General features: G+C 43.0%; 1 protein-coding gene across 7 annotated transcripts in view; it reads right to left on the reverse strand.

Annotated features, from left to right (window-relative positions):
* The window catches only part of TP53BP2 (tumor protein p53 binding protein 2), an 87960-nt gene that overhangs the window by 25185 nt on the left and 44782 nt on the right, over positions 1 to 17993 (reverse strand). For all 7 annotated transcript variants that reach the window (XM_058275268.2, XM_058275269.1, XM_071207765.1 and 4 more), the window contains 11 exons: positions 17366 to 17467; positions 15080 to 15254; positions 14228 to 14409; positions 13713 to 13877; positions 13170 to 13398; positions 11752 to 11862; positions 10446 to 10591; positions 9415 to 9877; positions 7233 to 8005; positions 5655 to 5792; positions 4810 to 4943 (listed from right to left, as the gene is read on the reverse strand). In XM_058275268.2, the coding sequence (XP_058131251.1) occupies positions 4810 to 4943; positions 5655 to 5792; positions 7233 to 8005; positions 9415 to 9877; positions 10446 to 10591; positions 11752 to 11862; positions 13170 to 13398; positions 13713 to 13877; positions 14228 to 14409; positions 15080 to 15254; positions 17366 to 17467 (2618 nt within the window). The remainder of the gene's footprint in view (positions 1 to 4809; positions 4944 to 5654; positions 5793 to 7232; positions 8006 to 9414; positions 9878 to 10445; positions 10592 to 11751; positions 11863 to 13169; positions 13399 to 13712; positions 13878 to 14227; positions 14410 to 15079; positions 15255 to 17365; positions 17468 to 17993) is intronic.

Here is a 17993-nt window from a genome sequence, read left to right on the forward strand (position 1 = left end):
GTGAGTGCGATCAAGGAAATGGGTGAGATAAAATGAAATTTCTTTAATAATCCAATAAAAACAAAATACACTAAAATATACTTAGGCCTGCATTCTGGCACGCCCAGGTCAATCTCTGCATAAGGAAGCAGAGGACCTAACAGCCCTTAAACTACAGGCCTGCACTCGAACCAGGTGCCTTTAACATTCCTTGAATCGCCACCAATTCTGAAGGTATTAAACTGAAGCTGTTGGGAGTGGAAGTGGCTTGAGCAGTTGCGCTCCCGCCTCCCACACGGGAGGTCCCGGATTTGGTTCCCAGGGCCTCGTAAACAAACAAGAAGCCAACAAATGGAGCCAGTGTGGCTCAGCGGCTGGGCACGGGTCTACTACATATAAGGCCTCAGGTTCAATCCCCAGTCCCGGTCATCAAAAAAAAAAAAAAAAGTCAAGTTGGTTGAATTTTGCTCCACAAAAAGATACGCTGAAGCCCTAACTCCTGATACCACGAATGTGACTTTATTTGGAAATTCCAATTAGAAAAGTGACTTTGAGATACACACATTTCAATCTGTTTTAGGCAAGTGGGGACAGGAACTTACTAATGCCGCTGAAGAGAATCCTCGCCAGCATTTCAAATGTTTTGTAAATGAACAGTATGATAAATGCCCTTGAAGCAGCAGTAATGGTGGAAGACGGGCTTCAGAATGTTCATCAAGCCCCAGAGCACAGAAGACTGTTTCATTTTTAAGATTTTTAAAAAATTTCTCTCCCCTTTCCTCCCCCTACCCCCCCCCCCATTGTCTGTTCTCTGTGTCCATTCGCTGTGTGTTTTGTGTCTGCTTGTATCTTGTCAGCGGCATGGGAATCTGTGTTTCTTTTGGTTGCATCATCTTGCTGTGTCAGCTCTCCATGTGGGCAGCACCATTCCTGGGCAGGCTGCACTTTCTTTCGCGCTGGGCGGCTCTCCTTACGGGGCGCACTCCTTGCGCGTGGGGCTCCCCGACGTGGGGACACCCCTGCGTGGCACAGCATTCCTCGTGCGCATCAGCACTGCACATGGGCCAGCTCCACATGGGTCAAGGAGGCCCGGGGTTTGAACCCTGGTCCTCCTAAGTAGTAGGCGGACGCCCTATCAGTTGAGCCAAATCTGCTTCCCAAGACTCAGTTTCTTTCTTCTTTTCTTCTCTTCCTTTCCATGGGATACAGAAAGAAAGGAAGGGGAAAGGAGAGAAGGAAGAAGGGTGGAAGGAACTTAAAAACCAATGAGTGTTTTTTAATAAAAGAAAAAGCAAAGTCTTCAAAGAACACTGGAGCCCAGGCCTGCCTTGTAGAGCACAACCTCAAGGATAACCCTAGTCCACTGCATCCCAGCCGAAGCTCATTCAGACTACATCTCCCAACCCTACGACTGGTGCCGAATTCCTGTCCGACCTCACTGTGGGCTGGCGCAATGTCACCGACACGTTCTAACTGCAACGCGAAGGTCACTGCACTTCCAAGCGACGCTAGCAACTGCCACCTGAGAGGTTCTTATACCTGTTTATTCTTAACTCCTATTACATTTTGTGTGTTCACAATAAATCTAGCAACAAAATATAATTTCCCTTTCCTCAAAACTGTGGAATCCAAGAAAAAGATGCAGGTAGCAGGGTGTAATATGTTATACAGAGATTCCACACTGTCAAGTCCTTTAACACATCCAGAGAAAAAGTCTAACCACTGAAAAGGTTTCATTTACAAAGATGCTCAAACAGCATCATTACTTTTTTCCTCTATAACCGTTCCTGTAAGCATGTCCACTATAAAAAATCCAAAAGTCACAGAAGTGCATGAAATAAAGGTGCGCCGTAATTCCCTATCCTCTGTTTCAAAATACTATTATTAATAGTTTGGTGAATATTTACTATACATTTTTTAACTACATGGTTTTCAATAGTGAAAAATAATAATCAACCTATACTCCCAACTTTAGAAAAACAAGGACACTATGACACATTGAGAATTTGTTTTGCTTATGCTATATTAAATGAAAATAACAGGCTACAAAATTATATATTATGAGCTCACTTGATATAAAAGCATTTAAAAAGGAGCTTAAAGGAAATATATTAAAATACTAAATGGTGTTTACCTCTAGATTATGGTTGTACATACAGATGCCTTATTTTCCTCTTTTTATTTTGTACATTTCCCACAGCGGGCACACATTATTTTGACAAACTTTTTAACACTGCATCAAAATGCTTCTCTAAGCATTATACACAACCAAAAAAGGGGGGGAGGAGGGAACAATCCAAATGTCTAGCAAGAAGAAAAAGTTCATAAAAAATGATATTTAGCCACTTGATAGAATATAAGACTACTTTAAATTTGTGTATATGTAATTTATATATGTATATACGAGAATGTGATGTATCGTAATTGTTTCCATGTTAAGAGAAAAACAGGCCATAAAATTATAGAGAAGATACAGTGTGATTACGACTTAAAAAAAATAAACTTACAGAGAAAAAATTCAGTTTTCTGTATTCTTCTACAAAGGGAGCATATTATACTTCTAAAGTTCTCTTTTTTTAAAAAAAGTGAAGCATATGACAATATGGATGAACCTTGAGGATATTGAGTGCAGTCAGAAACAAAAGGACAAATATTTTAAGGTTTCTACTGCTATGAACTAAACATGATGAGTGAGCTTATGGAGTTAAATGAGCACTGACAGGTTAGCGGGAGACAGATGTGGGCTGAGAAGGGGGAGCTAAAGCTGAACGTATGTACAATGTTTAATAAGTTTTACTGAAACTATGGAAATGCAGAGTTGATGGTAACACATTATAATTAGTATAACTATCACTGCTGATCTATAAATGTGATTATAGTTGAAAGGTGTGGTCTAGGGAGGTTAACGTTAATTGAAAAACTGCTAGAGGATAATCTAGGGTAGGGGTTCTTAACCAGGGGTCCACAGAACCCCTCAGCTTGAATTGAAAAATATCAACTTATCTTCTCTGACCTCTAAGTGAAATCTAGCGTTTCCTACACTTACAAATGTATGCAATAAATAAATTACAGTAGTGTTCATTGCACCTGACTGGCAAGAGGCCATGGAACAAAAAAGTAAAGAACTCCTCTTCTAGGGACTGTATAATATACTGATTTCAGTGAAAGAGAAGGATTGTGGTTAATAATACAAATACAAAAATGTTCTTCTATTACAAGGTGCTAAGATTACGGTGAGACATGGGAAAATACTACTAATAAGTTTATAGACTACAGTTAATACTAATATTGTAATATTTTTGTAGCAAAGGGAAAGAAGATATTATATCAATGTTAAGGGTAAAAAAAAGAATATGGGATTTAGTTTTATGAGATATGAATATAATCAAGCATTTTTTTTTTAAGATTTATTTTATTTATTTCTCTCCCCTTCCCCCCCCCCCGCTGCCCCAGTTGTCTATTCTCTGTATCCATTTGCTGCATGTTCTTTTTTATGTCCGCTTCTGTTGTCAGTGGCACGGGAATCTGCGTTTCTTTTTTTGTTGTTGCATCATCTTGTTGTGTCAGCTCTCTGTGTAGGCGGTGCCATTCCTGGGCAGGCTGCACTTTCTTTCGCGCTGGGCGGCTCTCATTACGGGGCACACTCTTTGCATGTGGGGCTCCCCTACGCGGGGTCACCCCTGCATGGCAGGGCACTCCTTGCGCGCATCAGCACTGCGCATGGGCCAGCTCCACACGGGTCAAGGAGGCCCGGGGTTTGAACCGCGGACCTCCCATGTAGTAGACGGACGCCCCAACCACTGGGCCAAGTCCGTTTCCCTGGACCGGATTTTTTAAACTAACACTTCCATAATTAGTTAAGCTGCCCTTTGTCTGTTACTTTATTTTTTGAAGTTGAAATAAAGTTTTTTCAAAAAGTAAAGCTAAATATAGAATTTACCACCCACACTTACCTTTATTTGGGCTGATGCTAACTTACTGGGACTATTATCATTATCATTTAATGTAGACTAAGACTGGCATTATCTAGCGAACAATACTCATCTTTACAATACTCCGTTTCATGCACAACGGCAGTTCCAAAAGATGCTCCATGAAAACCGGATTCCATGGTCAAATACATTGGGACATGCTGCAAATGAGAATCTCCTCTTGGAGACACACAGCAGACACTCATGTGCTAAAGAACCTGAGAAGTTTTGGGAGGTGTGTGGGTCCAGGGGGAGGAGGCCTTTTGACGAGGCCCTGCAGTGGCAGTGCGGCCCCCCTCGTCCACGGTGGGTCTCGGTCCTGTTCCTGGAGTCCCTCACAAGAGAAGGAAATTCAGACACAGAGAGCCCGAGGGAGTGGCCGGAAGCTGAGCACATGGCCGGGGGTCCGGGGGCCGGAGGGCCACTCCAGCTAAGGGCCGAGGAAGGCCAGCGGCGAGCCCCGGAGCACCGTTCTTTGGGCAGAACATCATCTCAACGACGCTGTGATTTTCCTAACCCCAAAACCATGGGCAAATAAATCCCCATTTGTTTAAACCATCCTATGGCACGGTATTTCCTTAAGTAGCCAAGGAAGCTAAACACCTAAATCAGCACTTACCAACTTGTTTAAGCATCTTAACTAAAACACCGTGCCATGGCCTGGCTTTTCCGTTTTTATTATTTACTCCGCCTACTTGCGCTACGTGGTAACACAGCGACTCCTCAGACATGTGCAGGCTGTTTCTGCAGCTGGGTTGGAGCAGCCTGAGACACGCGGGCGCCTCCCGGCCTTTCGGCGGCGCCCACAGCCCTGCAACACCACGACTGAAGCCTGGCGGGAGTGGAGAGGACCCCTTACCATCCGTCGCTGTCGGCGGCGTTGACATTGACCCCAAACTGCACCAGGAACTTGACGATCTCCGTGTGCCCTGCGCACACGGCGTTGTGCAGCGCCGTGATGCCCTCGTCATTGGGCAGGCTTGGGTCATCGACCTGGGAGACCAGTGAGAAAGCAAGACCTGCTCAAAATGCCCTGCCGCCTCGTCTGTCACTATCAACCGGCTCCTTAGGCTCAAGGCAGCAGGAAGGGCCTTGCGCGCTTTTTTTAAAAAGCATAATTGAAACCTACAAGAGCCAGGAAAACAATCCTGAGAAAAACTCTAGAAATAAGACAGACGGAATAACCACATTAAGTAGGTGGCTCACTATAAAAAGTTTTTTTAAAAATTGAAGAAATACCAGGAACTATATTTTTATAGTCGTTTTGTTTATCCTTCCAACTTCCCACCACAAATTAGTTTCCAAGTAGAAGTTACATTGGACGAGGAATGTGAAAACAGGTCAACTGAAAATATTTTAAACTGCAGGCTTCTGTAAGGATTAAATTACATCTGTAATTTAATACTGTATAGTACACATCCACATGAGCAATTTTTAAATGGGGGCAATGATTTCCCTAAGAAAGAAAAGTACTCTAGAGTAGCCTAAATGAAAATTTAACTTCTGCATTGTCAGAAATTTTATAGTCACATCTTTAAAATAACACAGCCTATTCTGAACATGCTCAAGAGTTCCCCTTCACCACCTCACCTCCCCCAAAAGAAAACAATAAAAAATCGAAATTTCTCTAGCATAGTTTTCAGATTAGAGATTTAAAACAAAATGCAAAGTTCTATTTAAGAAATTCACTAATTATATTCATACCTCATAAATAATTCTCTGTACAAGGTCAAATTCTCCCTCCAAGGATGAATCTAGAAGTAAAGCGAGGGGGTTGAATTTCACCCTCATCCCATGAGCAATCCGCTCGGAACCCGTTTTGCGCAGGTTTGTCCTTTTGCCCTGCAGAGTAGATACACAGAGAACAAAGAATCGTGGTGTAAGCAGGAGAGGAGCAACGTCCAGCTACGCTGGCGAAAGGAACTCTAAAAACATTCTGCTGAAGTATAGCATTCAGAAGAGGTCATGAGCGTAACATACAGCACAATGAATTTTCACAAGGTGAATAACACGTGTAATGAAGTGAGAGGAACGTTAACTTTGTAAAACCTGGTGAAATCACGTTTAATACTAATCAGGGCTTCTGTTCTTTACAATACAGTATAAACTAAGCACATAACCTGATGTGCTGATTTTCTGTCAAGAATCAAAATTAGCCCAGATTGGCTAAATTTAAATGACCTATTTGATACAGCATAGCAAATCCCACACTCCAAATTGATCCAGGGCACAACTAAGAAGAGCTAACATTTATTGCGTATTTATTGCTTACTATAATCACAAAGTTGAAGCAACTTTGAGCAATCATTACCTTTGAATACAATCACATCTAAAAAATATAAAGGATCAAGCATGTAAATTACATGCAGTTTTGCTTTTGACTAGGTTTAAAATGTCACAATTCAGCATCCTTCCTCTTTGTATATTACTAAAACAAAATGACTTAAATTAGACTCTGAAAAAGGATTTTTATTCAAAGACACTCTAAGATTTTTTCTCTCACCTATTTAGGGTGACATGCTAAACTTCAGAAGAAAAGCTTAGTATTTGGTAGGAGTGTGGAAGGCATGCCCAAGTCGAGCACAGAAGTTTTAGAATACTAATGTTGGGACACAAAGGAACCGCTGGGCTCACTGAGTTATCCAGAGATTTTCACACTATACTGAAGGTGAGGCAGAGGCTAAATAGGTACCCACTCCAACCTCTGCCCCAGTTACCTATCCCCGCCCCCAATTCATCCAGAACACTTCCAATTTTATCACTGTTTATGAGGTTCCATCTAACAGTTCATTAAAAATAAATTTCATTGCTAGAAAAAGAAAAGTGTGAAAAGAGCAGTATCACTGATAAGAGAAATGCTGCCATCTGCCTGATTTCAGAGCTACGCTAGTGACAGAAGTTTCAAATCCAGGCCTCTTCATTCCCAGCCTAGTGTTGCTTCCCTAATATGTGGCACTAGTTAGAGAAGAAACAGAAAATGTGCATTCATAAGCATACAACAAAATTCTGTTTCCTACACAAAACAATGGGTTCTTCCTAAAAGAACAAAAAGTGTTCCTTATACTCGATATACTAAATTGTGGTAAGGTTTAAAAGATCCACTATGTACCAAAGGAATTTAAAAATAAAAACGCCAGCTACAGAACACAATTTGAACAAAACCGCCTTTTACAAATGGTCGAATTCCTTGTTGGTGTTTCACTGATTTCTGACAATCACCACCTAGATTATGTGGCAAGGTAAAAGACGCCTGAAATGACCAAGAGAGCCCACGTGACTTACAGGAGGCAGAGAAAACTGCCCGGTGATTTCAGGTGGGCACATGCTCACGGAGTCCTCCCCTGGCCCCTCGGGCTCTCCGGACGGGTATGGCGGGGGCGGGTATGGGGGATACTCCTCCAGGTACACTTCGAGCAGCGAGGGAGCCTCCGGGCTCGGCTCTTCCACGATATTCTGCAGGCTCGGGCTGCTCGCGGGGGCTTCTTCAGGCACGTACTCGAGGCCCAGCGGAGGCGCTGGCATGTCACTTTTCTCTGCACCAGCGCTCCCCACTTTCTCTGGGGACACTGGCTCAGGCGCCAGGGGGACCTCCGCCTCCTCTGGTTCCACAGGCAGGTAAGGGTTGTGGATTTCTGTTGGGCTTTCCGGGCTGACTGTCGCCGGTGGGGGCTTTGGCGGGTACGAGGGGATGGAGATGGTCTCCATGGCAGCGATGGTGGTTCTCTGATACAGGAGTTTCTGAAGGTTTGGCCCGTTAGGACCCTCAGGCTCTGTAATAGAGCTGCGTTTTTTCAGCGGCCTTGGCGCATTGGACAGCTTTCTCCGTAGGGCCTCTAGGTCAGCGTCACTCTGGTTTCGGTAAGGGTTAGATAAGAAAGGCAGCAACTTGGTTGGGCTGAGTGGACGCGGGATCCTCTCGTTTTCATGGTTCTCCTGAGCTGCAGAGACAGGCTCCGCTTCAGGCTCCGGGCTGCCAGGCTTGCCCTGGCCACTGCAGTAAATGTTCTCTGGGAGCTGCTGTGGATTCTGGGCAGCAATCACAGGCTTGCCGTACACTAATCAGAGAGAAAAGCAGCCCTGATTAGTACTGATTAAACCAAACTGCAAGTAACACATACAGCTAACAAGAGCTAGAGCTTCCTTTGATTTTGCAATTACTACAGAATGCCCTTCAATACAATCAATTTTTTAAAATAATAATTTAAAAGATAACAAAACAAGGCTTCCACTGTTGCGCGACAAGCTCATTGCAGAATCCAAACCCGTACTGATCGTAGCATGCACCACTACTTTACGAACATGTGCCAGCAAGAAAGAAGACACTGTCAGTCGTAATTACAAGAAATCACAAACTGTAAAATACACCTGGATTTCAGATGTCAAAATAAGGAAAATAACTTATACAGGAAACTGGTAATGCTCCCACGTCCAGATTGAAATTAAACACGCAATATCCAAGCTTTCACTTTTCAAAAGTCAATCAATGTAAGAAATCATATTTGGCCCATAAGATTATTGAGGCCCACTTAAATTTACCAAAGGTGTTCCCCTTAATACTCTTATTATATCAAAATTGTCTAATTCCCAAATTAGTTATTAGCAGTTTCCACCACAAGACCCATGAAAGGGAGGGAGGGAAAGAAAGACAGGGAACAGCATATGAACTGAGTCTTTGCTGTTTAATTTCCTTTATGACATTTTAGGCCACAATTACATGCTTATTTGATGATTAGAAAGACATTTTCATTCAATTAAAATGGTAGATTTTATTCTTGTCCTATAGCCAAGCTAATAACTCTTAGTATTCTCAAATTATGAGATTTTGTATATTTAACAGAAACCAACTTTTATAGTTTTTACATTTAATGAATGGCTATGTCTTCGTTAGAACAACTGAAAATACAATAGAAAGCGTCACTTTTAAAAGCCTATATAAAAGTTGTCCAATCCTCTAATACAATAGAAAGCGTCATTTTTAAAAGCCTATATAAAAGTTGTCCAATCCTCTAATATAATAGAAAGCGTCATTTTTAAAAGCCTATATAAAAGTTGTCCAATCCTCTAATATAATAGAAAGCGTCATTTTTAAAAGCCTATATAAAAGTTGTCCAATCCTCTAATACAATAGAAAGCGTCATTTTTAAAAGCCTATATAAAAGTTGTCCAATCCTCTCTGCTCCATCAACACCTGGTCCAGCCTGCAGTGTGGACAGCGTTTGTTTCCCACTCACCAGTGGTGCCATCACTGGAGCCACATTTTATTCGTCTACATCTTTAGCACCTAGTGCAGTAGCTGACATTCAGCAGGAACTCTTGTACATGCCCGATTAAGACAGAGCCACAGTTAAAGAAAACTCTTGGAACAGAAGCATCAGTCTCGTCGTTTTGCCATTTATAGGCAGACGGTGGCTGGGCAGGCCTTTAACCCATGGCCTGCGCGCGTGGAAGGAGGACAGAAGCTTACCGCTTGGGAAGTGGGGCCCTCGGGCATGGGCCTTGGTCAGCGCACTCTGCACCGCCTGCTGGAAGCTCTTCCCGGGAGCCTGGTGCTGCGTGTACATGGAATAGATGGAGCTTGCGGCCACCGTCTGCGGCTTTCGGAAGGGTGGGAGCAGGGAGTCCTTGGAAGGCTGGGGCGTGAAGGGCCGGATGGCGGCAGCAGGTGGACTTTCTTGCTTGGTGCCTGGAGGGAGGGTCGGGTCTTGGCCAGCTGAAGGCACGCCGGGAGACGACAGGACCCTCGGCTGCTGCCCTGCTGTTTTCACCTTATTTCCCACGGATGGAGCAGCTGTTGACAACTGCGGAGGGTTTCCATCTGGCTTCACGTCTGATGAGGACTGACTACTTTGTCCAAAATAAGGCAAATTAATCTGCTTTGGTTTTGAAGGAACAGGAGGTGGTACTTTAGTCACGTTTTTATTTGCAGCCTTTAACGTAAATACAAAAAGCCAGTTAAGATACTGCATAACCAGGTACACAGGATGTTCCAGATAACCTAATTTCACAAATGTAAGTACGGGCTATAAAAGTATTAGCGCAAACACTTTAAATCCTTAGAAAGTTTTAAATCTCCGGATTTAATCACTTTTAATAATGGACTTCAGTAAAACAACACAATTCCCCTCCCCTAAGTCTTCCCTCTGTGCCAACTTAGGCAACTCCATGTGCTTACTTGAAAACTGTTCATTGCCATCTTTAAGATTCACAGCTGCCAGCAATAAATGAAGATTAGCTTCAAGCATTCGCTCATAGCCTGGCTGTCAAAGGTTAAGAGTATAAAGATTCCCCATCAAATCGTTCGACATAACCTCGACTCCAAATTTTGAAGACACAAGATTTTTCAACAGCTCAACTATGATGTTCTTCAATGAACTTAGTATATTTCAGAGAATAACACGAAATATGGCCCAGAAACAAGGATATCACCTGTTCTCCAGGTTGTTGTGAAGCAGAAATGAAAGTAACTGTTCCGTTTTAAAACCAGCTGCGCAGTACCTGAGCATCTCGTAAGATGTCCTCGCTGCTCTGGTTCTTCCTCAAAGGACCAAACGAGGGCGGGGCGGACTGGTCCCCTGCGTCCAGCATGGAAAAGGGGCGCACCTTCTTCTCCTTCTCCCTCGGCAGCACCTCCGCGTCATCAGCTGAAGCCGACAGAGGAAAAGCAGGTTGACAAACTCTGCCATTTCTTACTCACTTGTAAGTTCTCTCTCCTAAACCTGTCTGAAATCCTATATCCACCAAAGGCCTTCATATTTTTAAATTAAGTTGATAAAATAACCCAAATGTGTGTGGGGGGGAATGGGGTATATGGGAACCTCTTATGTTTTTTTTTAAGATTTTAATTAATTTACTTATTTACTCCCCCCTTGTGGCTTGTTCCTTTCTTTGTGCTGTCTCTTCTCTGTGTCCATTTGCTGTGCATTTTTTCTGCACCTGCTTGTCTCCCCTTGTTGCGTCATCTTGCTGCGCCATCTCTCCGTGGCACATGGGCCGTCAGCTTCCCATGGCACGTGGGCCAGCTCACCTTCACAAGGAGGCCTGGGACGCAAACCCAGGGCTTCCCATATGGTAGACAGGAGCCCAGCTGATTGAGCCACAGCCACTTCCCCTCTTATGTTTTTTTATTTTTTTAAAGATTTATTTTTTATTTATTTCTCTCCCCTTCCCCACCACCCCCCAGTTGTCTGCTCTCTGTGTCCATTTGCTGTATGTTCTTCTGTAACTGCTTCTATCCTTATCAATGGCACCAGGAATCTGTGTTTCTTTTTGTTGTGTCATTTTGCTGCATCAGCTCTCCGTGTGTGCAGCGCCACTCCTGGGCAGGCTGCACTTTCTTTCACGCTGGGCGGCTCTCCTTACAGGGCGCACTCCTTGCACGTGGGGCTCCCCTACGCGGGGACACCCCTGCGTGGCAGGGCACTCCTTGCGCGCATCAACACTGCACGTGGGCCAGCTCCACACGGGTCAAGGAGGCCCAGGTTTATATGGTAGGCGGATGTTCTATCAGTTGAGCCAAATCCACTTCCCGCTCTTATATTTTTTAATGTAACATTTTTGTGATCTATTTATCTTTTAAAAAAAAGACAATAAAAAAATAAAATAAATGAAAATTTAAAAACCCAAGTTCTACAATAGTACCTTAGTTCCACAGCTAAATGAAGGTATTGTAGAAATAAACTGAACACTATTAAACATTACCCCTAATTTTCACATACTAGAAAATAAACTACCCAAGAAGGCACACACAGCACCTCTCAGAGGACCCAATACCAAGCTCAGGAGCCGCAGAGACAAACCCCACCTGGTTCCAGGGCGTTCCCAGCACTTTTAAGCAGCGGCCCGGAGGCGTGGCTGGGGAAAAGATCTGCATTTGAATGACTCCAATCAGGGCCCACCGGATGGATTTTAGAGCCTAGAATGCAGAAAAGCAGTTAGAAAGAACCTACTTTTTCGATTTCCTGCTAAGAATTTTAATCTCTAAAAACAGATTTCAATTCAGATTCACAACATCATCCTGGGAAAATGATTTAGAAAGAACTATTCGATTTCCTAATTCTAACTGAAGATTTTCCACCCTTACTGGTGCAACTGAAGATGAGACATAGCAAATAGAAAGTCTGCTTGAACCAACCAGCGCACATTACTCTTCCCTGTGTAAGCAAACACCACCGGCATACACAGAAAACATCTTCCAACGCGCACACCCAGGCATGCTCAGTTGGCTCACACTGAGGTACCGACATCTTCCAGCAACACCACCGTAAGCTCTGCGTACACAACCAAAGGCAAAAAAAACGCGGCCTTTCAAGCCATGACTTCTACCACGTCTTCCACAAACCGGTGTGTCTAGGTTAGTTTCTATGCTGGAAGTTAAATTTCAAAGCTATGGCTTTTACTTTTCTTTATATAAATGAAACAAACAAAATTCAGACTACGTGACACTTTCTTCAAAGTAGTAATTATGTCGAAATCATGAATAATTTTAAAATTAGTTATTTTTTGCACATGTCAGTGGTTAGGAAAAACAACAATACTATTACTCTCTTCTTCCAGGGATCTGAATGATCAGGCCACTAAAAGATGGTTTCACCCTGCTTTTCCCAAACCTCTCCCTTCCTTTCTCTTACAATACAGCTCCCCACTTATCTGAGGACTATACAAAGCGCAAACGTTTTTATCTTTATTCTAAGAATTATCAGCAGGCAAATTCTCATGCATAAGTACATATGAATATTTAACACCATTCATATAATAGATTCACAACCTCACACTCTGTAAAGATGACGCCACTAACACTTATATATGTGTTTTTACCCAAAAGGAAAAGCTCTCAAGTTAACATCAGAGCAGTTTCCTATTAACAAGAAAGAACTTTTCAAAACAATTTTCCGACTTCTTAAAGTATCAAATTTTACTTCATTTCTTGAATATAATTTATCATTTAGGATTTTAAAACATATTGCACTAGCAAAGGATAAAAGGGGATTCTTAATTTTCTTCTCTTTTTTTAAGGAGGTACTGGAAACTGAACCCGGGACCTCATACATAAGAAGCAGGTGCTCAACCAGTAAGCTATACCTGTTCCCTTAAAATTTTAAATAGGAAAAAGAAATATGAAGACCAAAGAAAGAAAAGAAAAAAAAAATCAAACAGGAAAAATAACAGTGGGAATGTAAAGAAACTAAGTTACGAAAGGCCTGGGAAATTACTCGTTTTCACCTTTAGCCTGTGAAGCAGCCCCGGTTCTCATATTGGGCAGGGTCTGCGTTTTCATGGGCCCCTCTGGAACTTGCATCGTCAAGGCACCGTCCAGCTGGGCTGGTTTCACCAGAAGCTCAGGCCTGGAGGGAATCCGTGGCATAGTAGAGGACTGGATATAAGGGCCAACTGCAGCCACTCGACTCGGTGCTGTCACAGCTTGCTGCGGAACATTTCCGTCAGACGAAACCTGAGAAAGCAGCACGAGTTCTTCAAAAGTACAAGCCACCCTGGATAATCGAACTCAGAAAAATTTTTTAAATGAGCACTTTCAGGATCTAACAAAAGCGTCTACCAGAAATGTCCCCAAACACAAACACTCTTGCCCAGTCTTGGCTGCAATGCTGGAAAGAACAGGAGCACTATACAGAGAGTAAAGCCAAGTGGATCTCTTGGGGCGGGTCCAGGAGCCTGTCCTCTTCTGCAGAGGCTGCTCCCCGGCCGGCCTCGCTGGGCTGGCCGCCCTCCCCGCGCCTCCCGCCTGTGGCGCACAGGCGCACTTACTGGCAGACCTTCCTTCTGCTGCAGCGCTGCCTTCTTCTTCCACAGCCTGTCCCTCAGCTCATTCACACGCTTATCCATGACTGCCACTTCTGAATTGCGCTTCTTCAAACACTCCCTCTGTTGTTGCAGCTTGGCATTCTGCTCTTGATTCAACTTGTTTCTTAACTAAATAAAATGAAAAAAAAAAGAAGAAAAAGGCAGCCAAGTGGTAGGAAGAAAACGTTCTCAGAGAATCCCATGGATATCTATTACATAATTTCTAAAAACGTAAGGTTCCCTCCACCCCTGCACACTTCTGGTTTAGAATTCAGTGACACCTGTGGCGGACCGGTGGCTGCGGTCAGGAGGAATGCCTCCGTTTCCTGTTTGAGGTTTATTCTGGACTCTCTGGCATTTAGGCTCCTCTCCCCCTTTAAGGAAAAACACCCAAAACCCGGTACTTCCTGCCACGGATACGAACAAGCCCGTCCCTGAAGAGGAGGTGGCACGGTTGCAGGTAAGCGGCTGAGTGTCACCTGCAGTTCCCTGTAGAGGCGATCCAGCTCGGCCACCGCAGACTGGCCGTCATGGTGGCCCTCTATCCTGCCGTTCTTGAGCATCTCCAGCTGCCTTGTAAGCTCCTCTACTTTTGACACAGCCAGAACGAGCTCTTTCTGTTTTTGCTGGAACAAACTATTCATGTGTTCAATTTCCTCCACTAGAATAAGAGAGAGAGAACAGTAACAAAAGTGAAATGTCCTAACCGACCTATTTCTCTAGGAGCAAATGAAATCACTACAAGGCATCTCTAAAGGTCTATGCCACTGTCTCATTAGCAGAATTTGTATCATGAAAATTATTAAACTCTAAACCTTAGAAACAATGAAATTTCCTTAAAATTTTATCTCAATGTTATAGTGGTAGATGGAGCTATTAAATCACTAAAATTTTAGTTATAATGGTATTGTAATAGATGGAACTAGTATATGAATAAAAATCCCTGCCTTGCTCCAACTCTCAAAAAATGGTCAGGAAAAAAAAAATCACATTTTCCAAAGATAACTTAGAAACTTTTTCCAAAACATTCAAGATCTGAATCCAGTTCACAGAAAGCAGCAGAATCAAAACTGAATTATTGGGAGCAGATGTACCCCAGTGGTTGAGCACCTGCTTCTTACATACAAGGTCCTAGGTTCAATTCCTGGTACCTCCTAAAAAAAACAAAACCCAAAAAACCTGAATTATACTTTTAAAAAAAATTCTTATAAAGTTATAGACAAAGTCTCATCTTCTTATTACAAATTTACATAAACTTCCTACACCGACGTGTTTTCCCGTGCCAGGACCCTGTAGCAGGCCACCGTCGGCACTGGAGTAAACGCACGCACCCAGTTTCCCATTGCTCAGCCTCTTCTGTTCCACGTGGCCTTTCAGTGCTCTCACTCTCTTCAGCTTCGCTTCCTGAGTCTCAGCTGTGTCTTGCAGCCTCTTCAGTTTCTCCTGCTCCGTAGCTTGCTGCTGCTGACGCTGATCTTGTTGCTGCAGAAACTTTAAGCGCTGCTCCTAAGAGAAAAGCCATCAACAGAGACACCACTCTAAACAGGCACACCACTAAGCCGAACTAGCCTAAAGGGGCCCTTAGACGTCAAGATCGAGGTGCACCAGAAGACAATGCTGGTCTCAACCATCTTTCTGACACACTGCCATCAGAATTTTACTAAAAACATACTCCAAACTTAAGAAATCAGTCTCTTAGGTAAGAGCCAAGGTGTCAGTAATTTTAACCCAAACGGTTCTTGTGCAGCAAGCAGTGATCCTTGCACTAGCTTCCATGTGCTGCTGCTACAGTTTTAAGAAAGAGCTCGTGTAAGAGGGCAGTATAAGAAAGGTTTCAGATGCTCAAGCTTTGAACAAAATTTGGACTCAAACCCAACCTCTGCTACTTACTAGCTATGAGACTTTGGACAAGTTACACAACCTCACCAAGTATGGATATATGTTTCCTCATCTATAAAATGGGGATGGTAAATCCTAACCACCTCTTGGAGCTGTAGAGAGAATTAAATGAAATGTGAAATATAAAGTTCCTTGAACAGAAGTACCTTACATGGTATACACTCAATAAATGATAACTGAAAAATAGCTAAACACTTTAACACCTTTTAAAAAGTGCAATTAAAAATTTTATTCCTGTTACATTTTTAAAAATCTAACTAAAACTGAGCAAGACAGCCACTTGATTTATAATCAAAGGTAAACTTTTTCTCAGATTATTATGCCTCAAACATATAAACAACAGAGAAATAACTTCAAAATAAGGACCCCAAGGCTAGAGATTTACTCTGCAAAAATGTTTTTATTCCAATGCACGTCCTTTGCTACTCAATGCATGGGCATCACCTGGGAGATTGTTAGAAAAGCACAATCTCAGATCCCAAACCACTCCACAGAATCAGAATGTACATTTCTAACTAATTCCCGAGGTGATTCACACACATACTAAATTATGTAAAGCAATGGTATAAATGATTTTGAAAAAGCTGGTACCTGGCAACACAGATAGGAATGGCTGCACAGAATCCCCAGGAAGTGCTATATGGAAGGCCACAGTGCATGTTAAAAACTGCCCTGAGAATTCCTGGCCACTTCACAGCTCTTCTGGGAAACGTGCTATGTCTACCCCAGCCTCAGTGAACGTGTAACCCCTGAAAGACCCGTCAGACACGGATACTTAGTACCTAGACCACAGGTCAGCAAACCACAGCCAGAGGCCAAATCCAGGCCGCTACCTGTTTAGAAAGAGAAGTTTCTCCGAAACCCAACTATGCCCATTCATTTATGTCGTAGGCGTAGTATCTTGGTATTACATGTTAGTAGTCAGCACAGCGTGGCCTGGTATTTGCACTAAAGCAGCAGAGTTGAATAGTTACAACAGATACAGCACAGTTTTCAAAGCCCATAATATTTACTAGGTGGCCCCGTACAGAAAAAAAATTAGAGGCCTAAGACTGGCAGGAGTCAGCAGTGAGAATGGTTTTGATAGTAATAGAGAGGCTTCTTATATTTCTCTTGTTCAAGGCCAGGACTAGCATTTGTTTGTGGGTGGAAATGTTCCCAAATAAAAGCAAGTAGGCAAGCAGGTGTGGCTCAGTGGTTTGAGCGTCTGCTTCCCATGTGTGAGGCCCTGGTTCAAATCCTTGGTACCTCCTAAAAAAATAAAATTAAAATTAGAATTAAATAAAATAAGCAAGCAGACATTACTGGTGCCAAGCAGGAGAAGGGGACAGCATTAGCATTAGCAAACTTAAAAGCTGCTCTTGCTATAGTAATCAGTCAGGACAAAGTTATTAACCCAGGGTAATTATAGTAGCAGAACTGAGTTTCTTTGCGTCTTTCCTGTTTTATTGATACCATGGTAGCATGGTTAATGTGGACCAGAATCAGGGGCCAGGGAGAGCTTGAGTAACTGGGATGATTTAAGGATTTTACTTTTCACGCTGAAGTTTCTCCAAAAGGCTGTAACGAGGGGAAGAAAGCACATGCAGCTGGCGACTCTGGGAAGATGATACCAGCGCATGTCTGTGGTAACTGGCTATGACGAAGGCAGAAGACACAGCACTGTGCATGGACATTACCAAGAGCGGCCCACTAGGTCTTTCAAAACGGGACGTCACCTTAGTGGCCAGCATTTGCTGCTGGGCTTCGATCTGCTGCTGCTGGCGAGACGCCATCTCCTGAAGTTCAGCAAGTGTCAGATCCATCCGGGGACTATTAACCTACAGATAGAAAACAAACAAACATACTCCAGCTGATAAAGCGACCACCGGGATGCTTCCTTCCAAGGTCTACTTATGGGAGTGGAGGTGGCTCAAGCGGTTGAGCACCTGCTGCCACATGGCGGTCCTGGGTTCAGTTCCCAGTGCCTCCTAAAACAAGCACAAAAGAACACATGCAAAACAAATGAAAAAAACAAATCCGGGGAGCCCAGGTGGCTTAGTGGTTGAGTACTAGCTTCCCAAACAGGTCCCAGGGTACAATCTCCAGCCCCTCAAAAAAGAAAAAAGTTTAAAATTTCATCTGAACAAACAATGGCAGAATTATTTCTCCACCTCTCTTTCACAATATTAAACACACCATTAATTTTTTTATCTTAATACTTATCTCATTCCACAGGTAACGAAGAAATTTATTAGGATGTAAAACAGAATATACAGACCAAGAATCTTTTACTTTAAATTGTAAACGTAAAATTAAATAGTTTTGACAATCAGAGATATGACCAGAACAACTCAGAATATCTTG

The sequence above is a fragment of the Dasypus novemcinctus genome, chromosome 13 (genome assembly GCF_030445035.2).
Source record: "Dasypus novemcinctus isolate mDasNov1 chromosome 13, mDasNov1.1.hap2, whole genome shotgun sequence".
NCBI classification, from domain to species: Eukaryota; Metazoa; Chordata; class Mammalia; order Cingulata; family Dasypodidae; genus Dasypus; species Dasypus novemcinctus.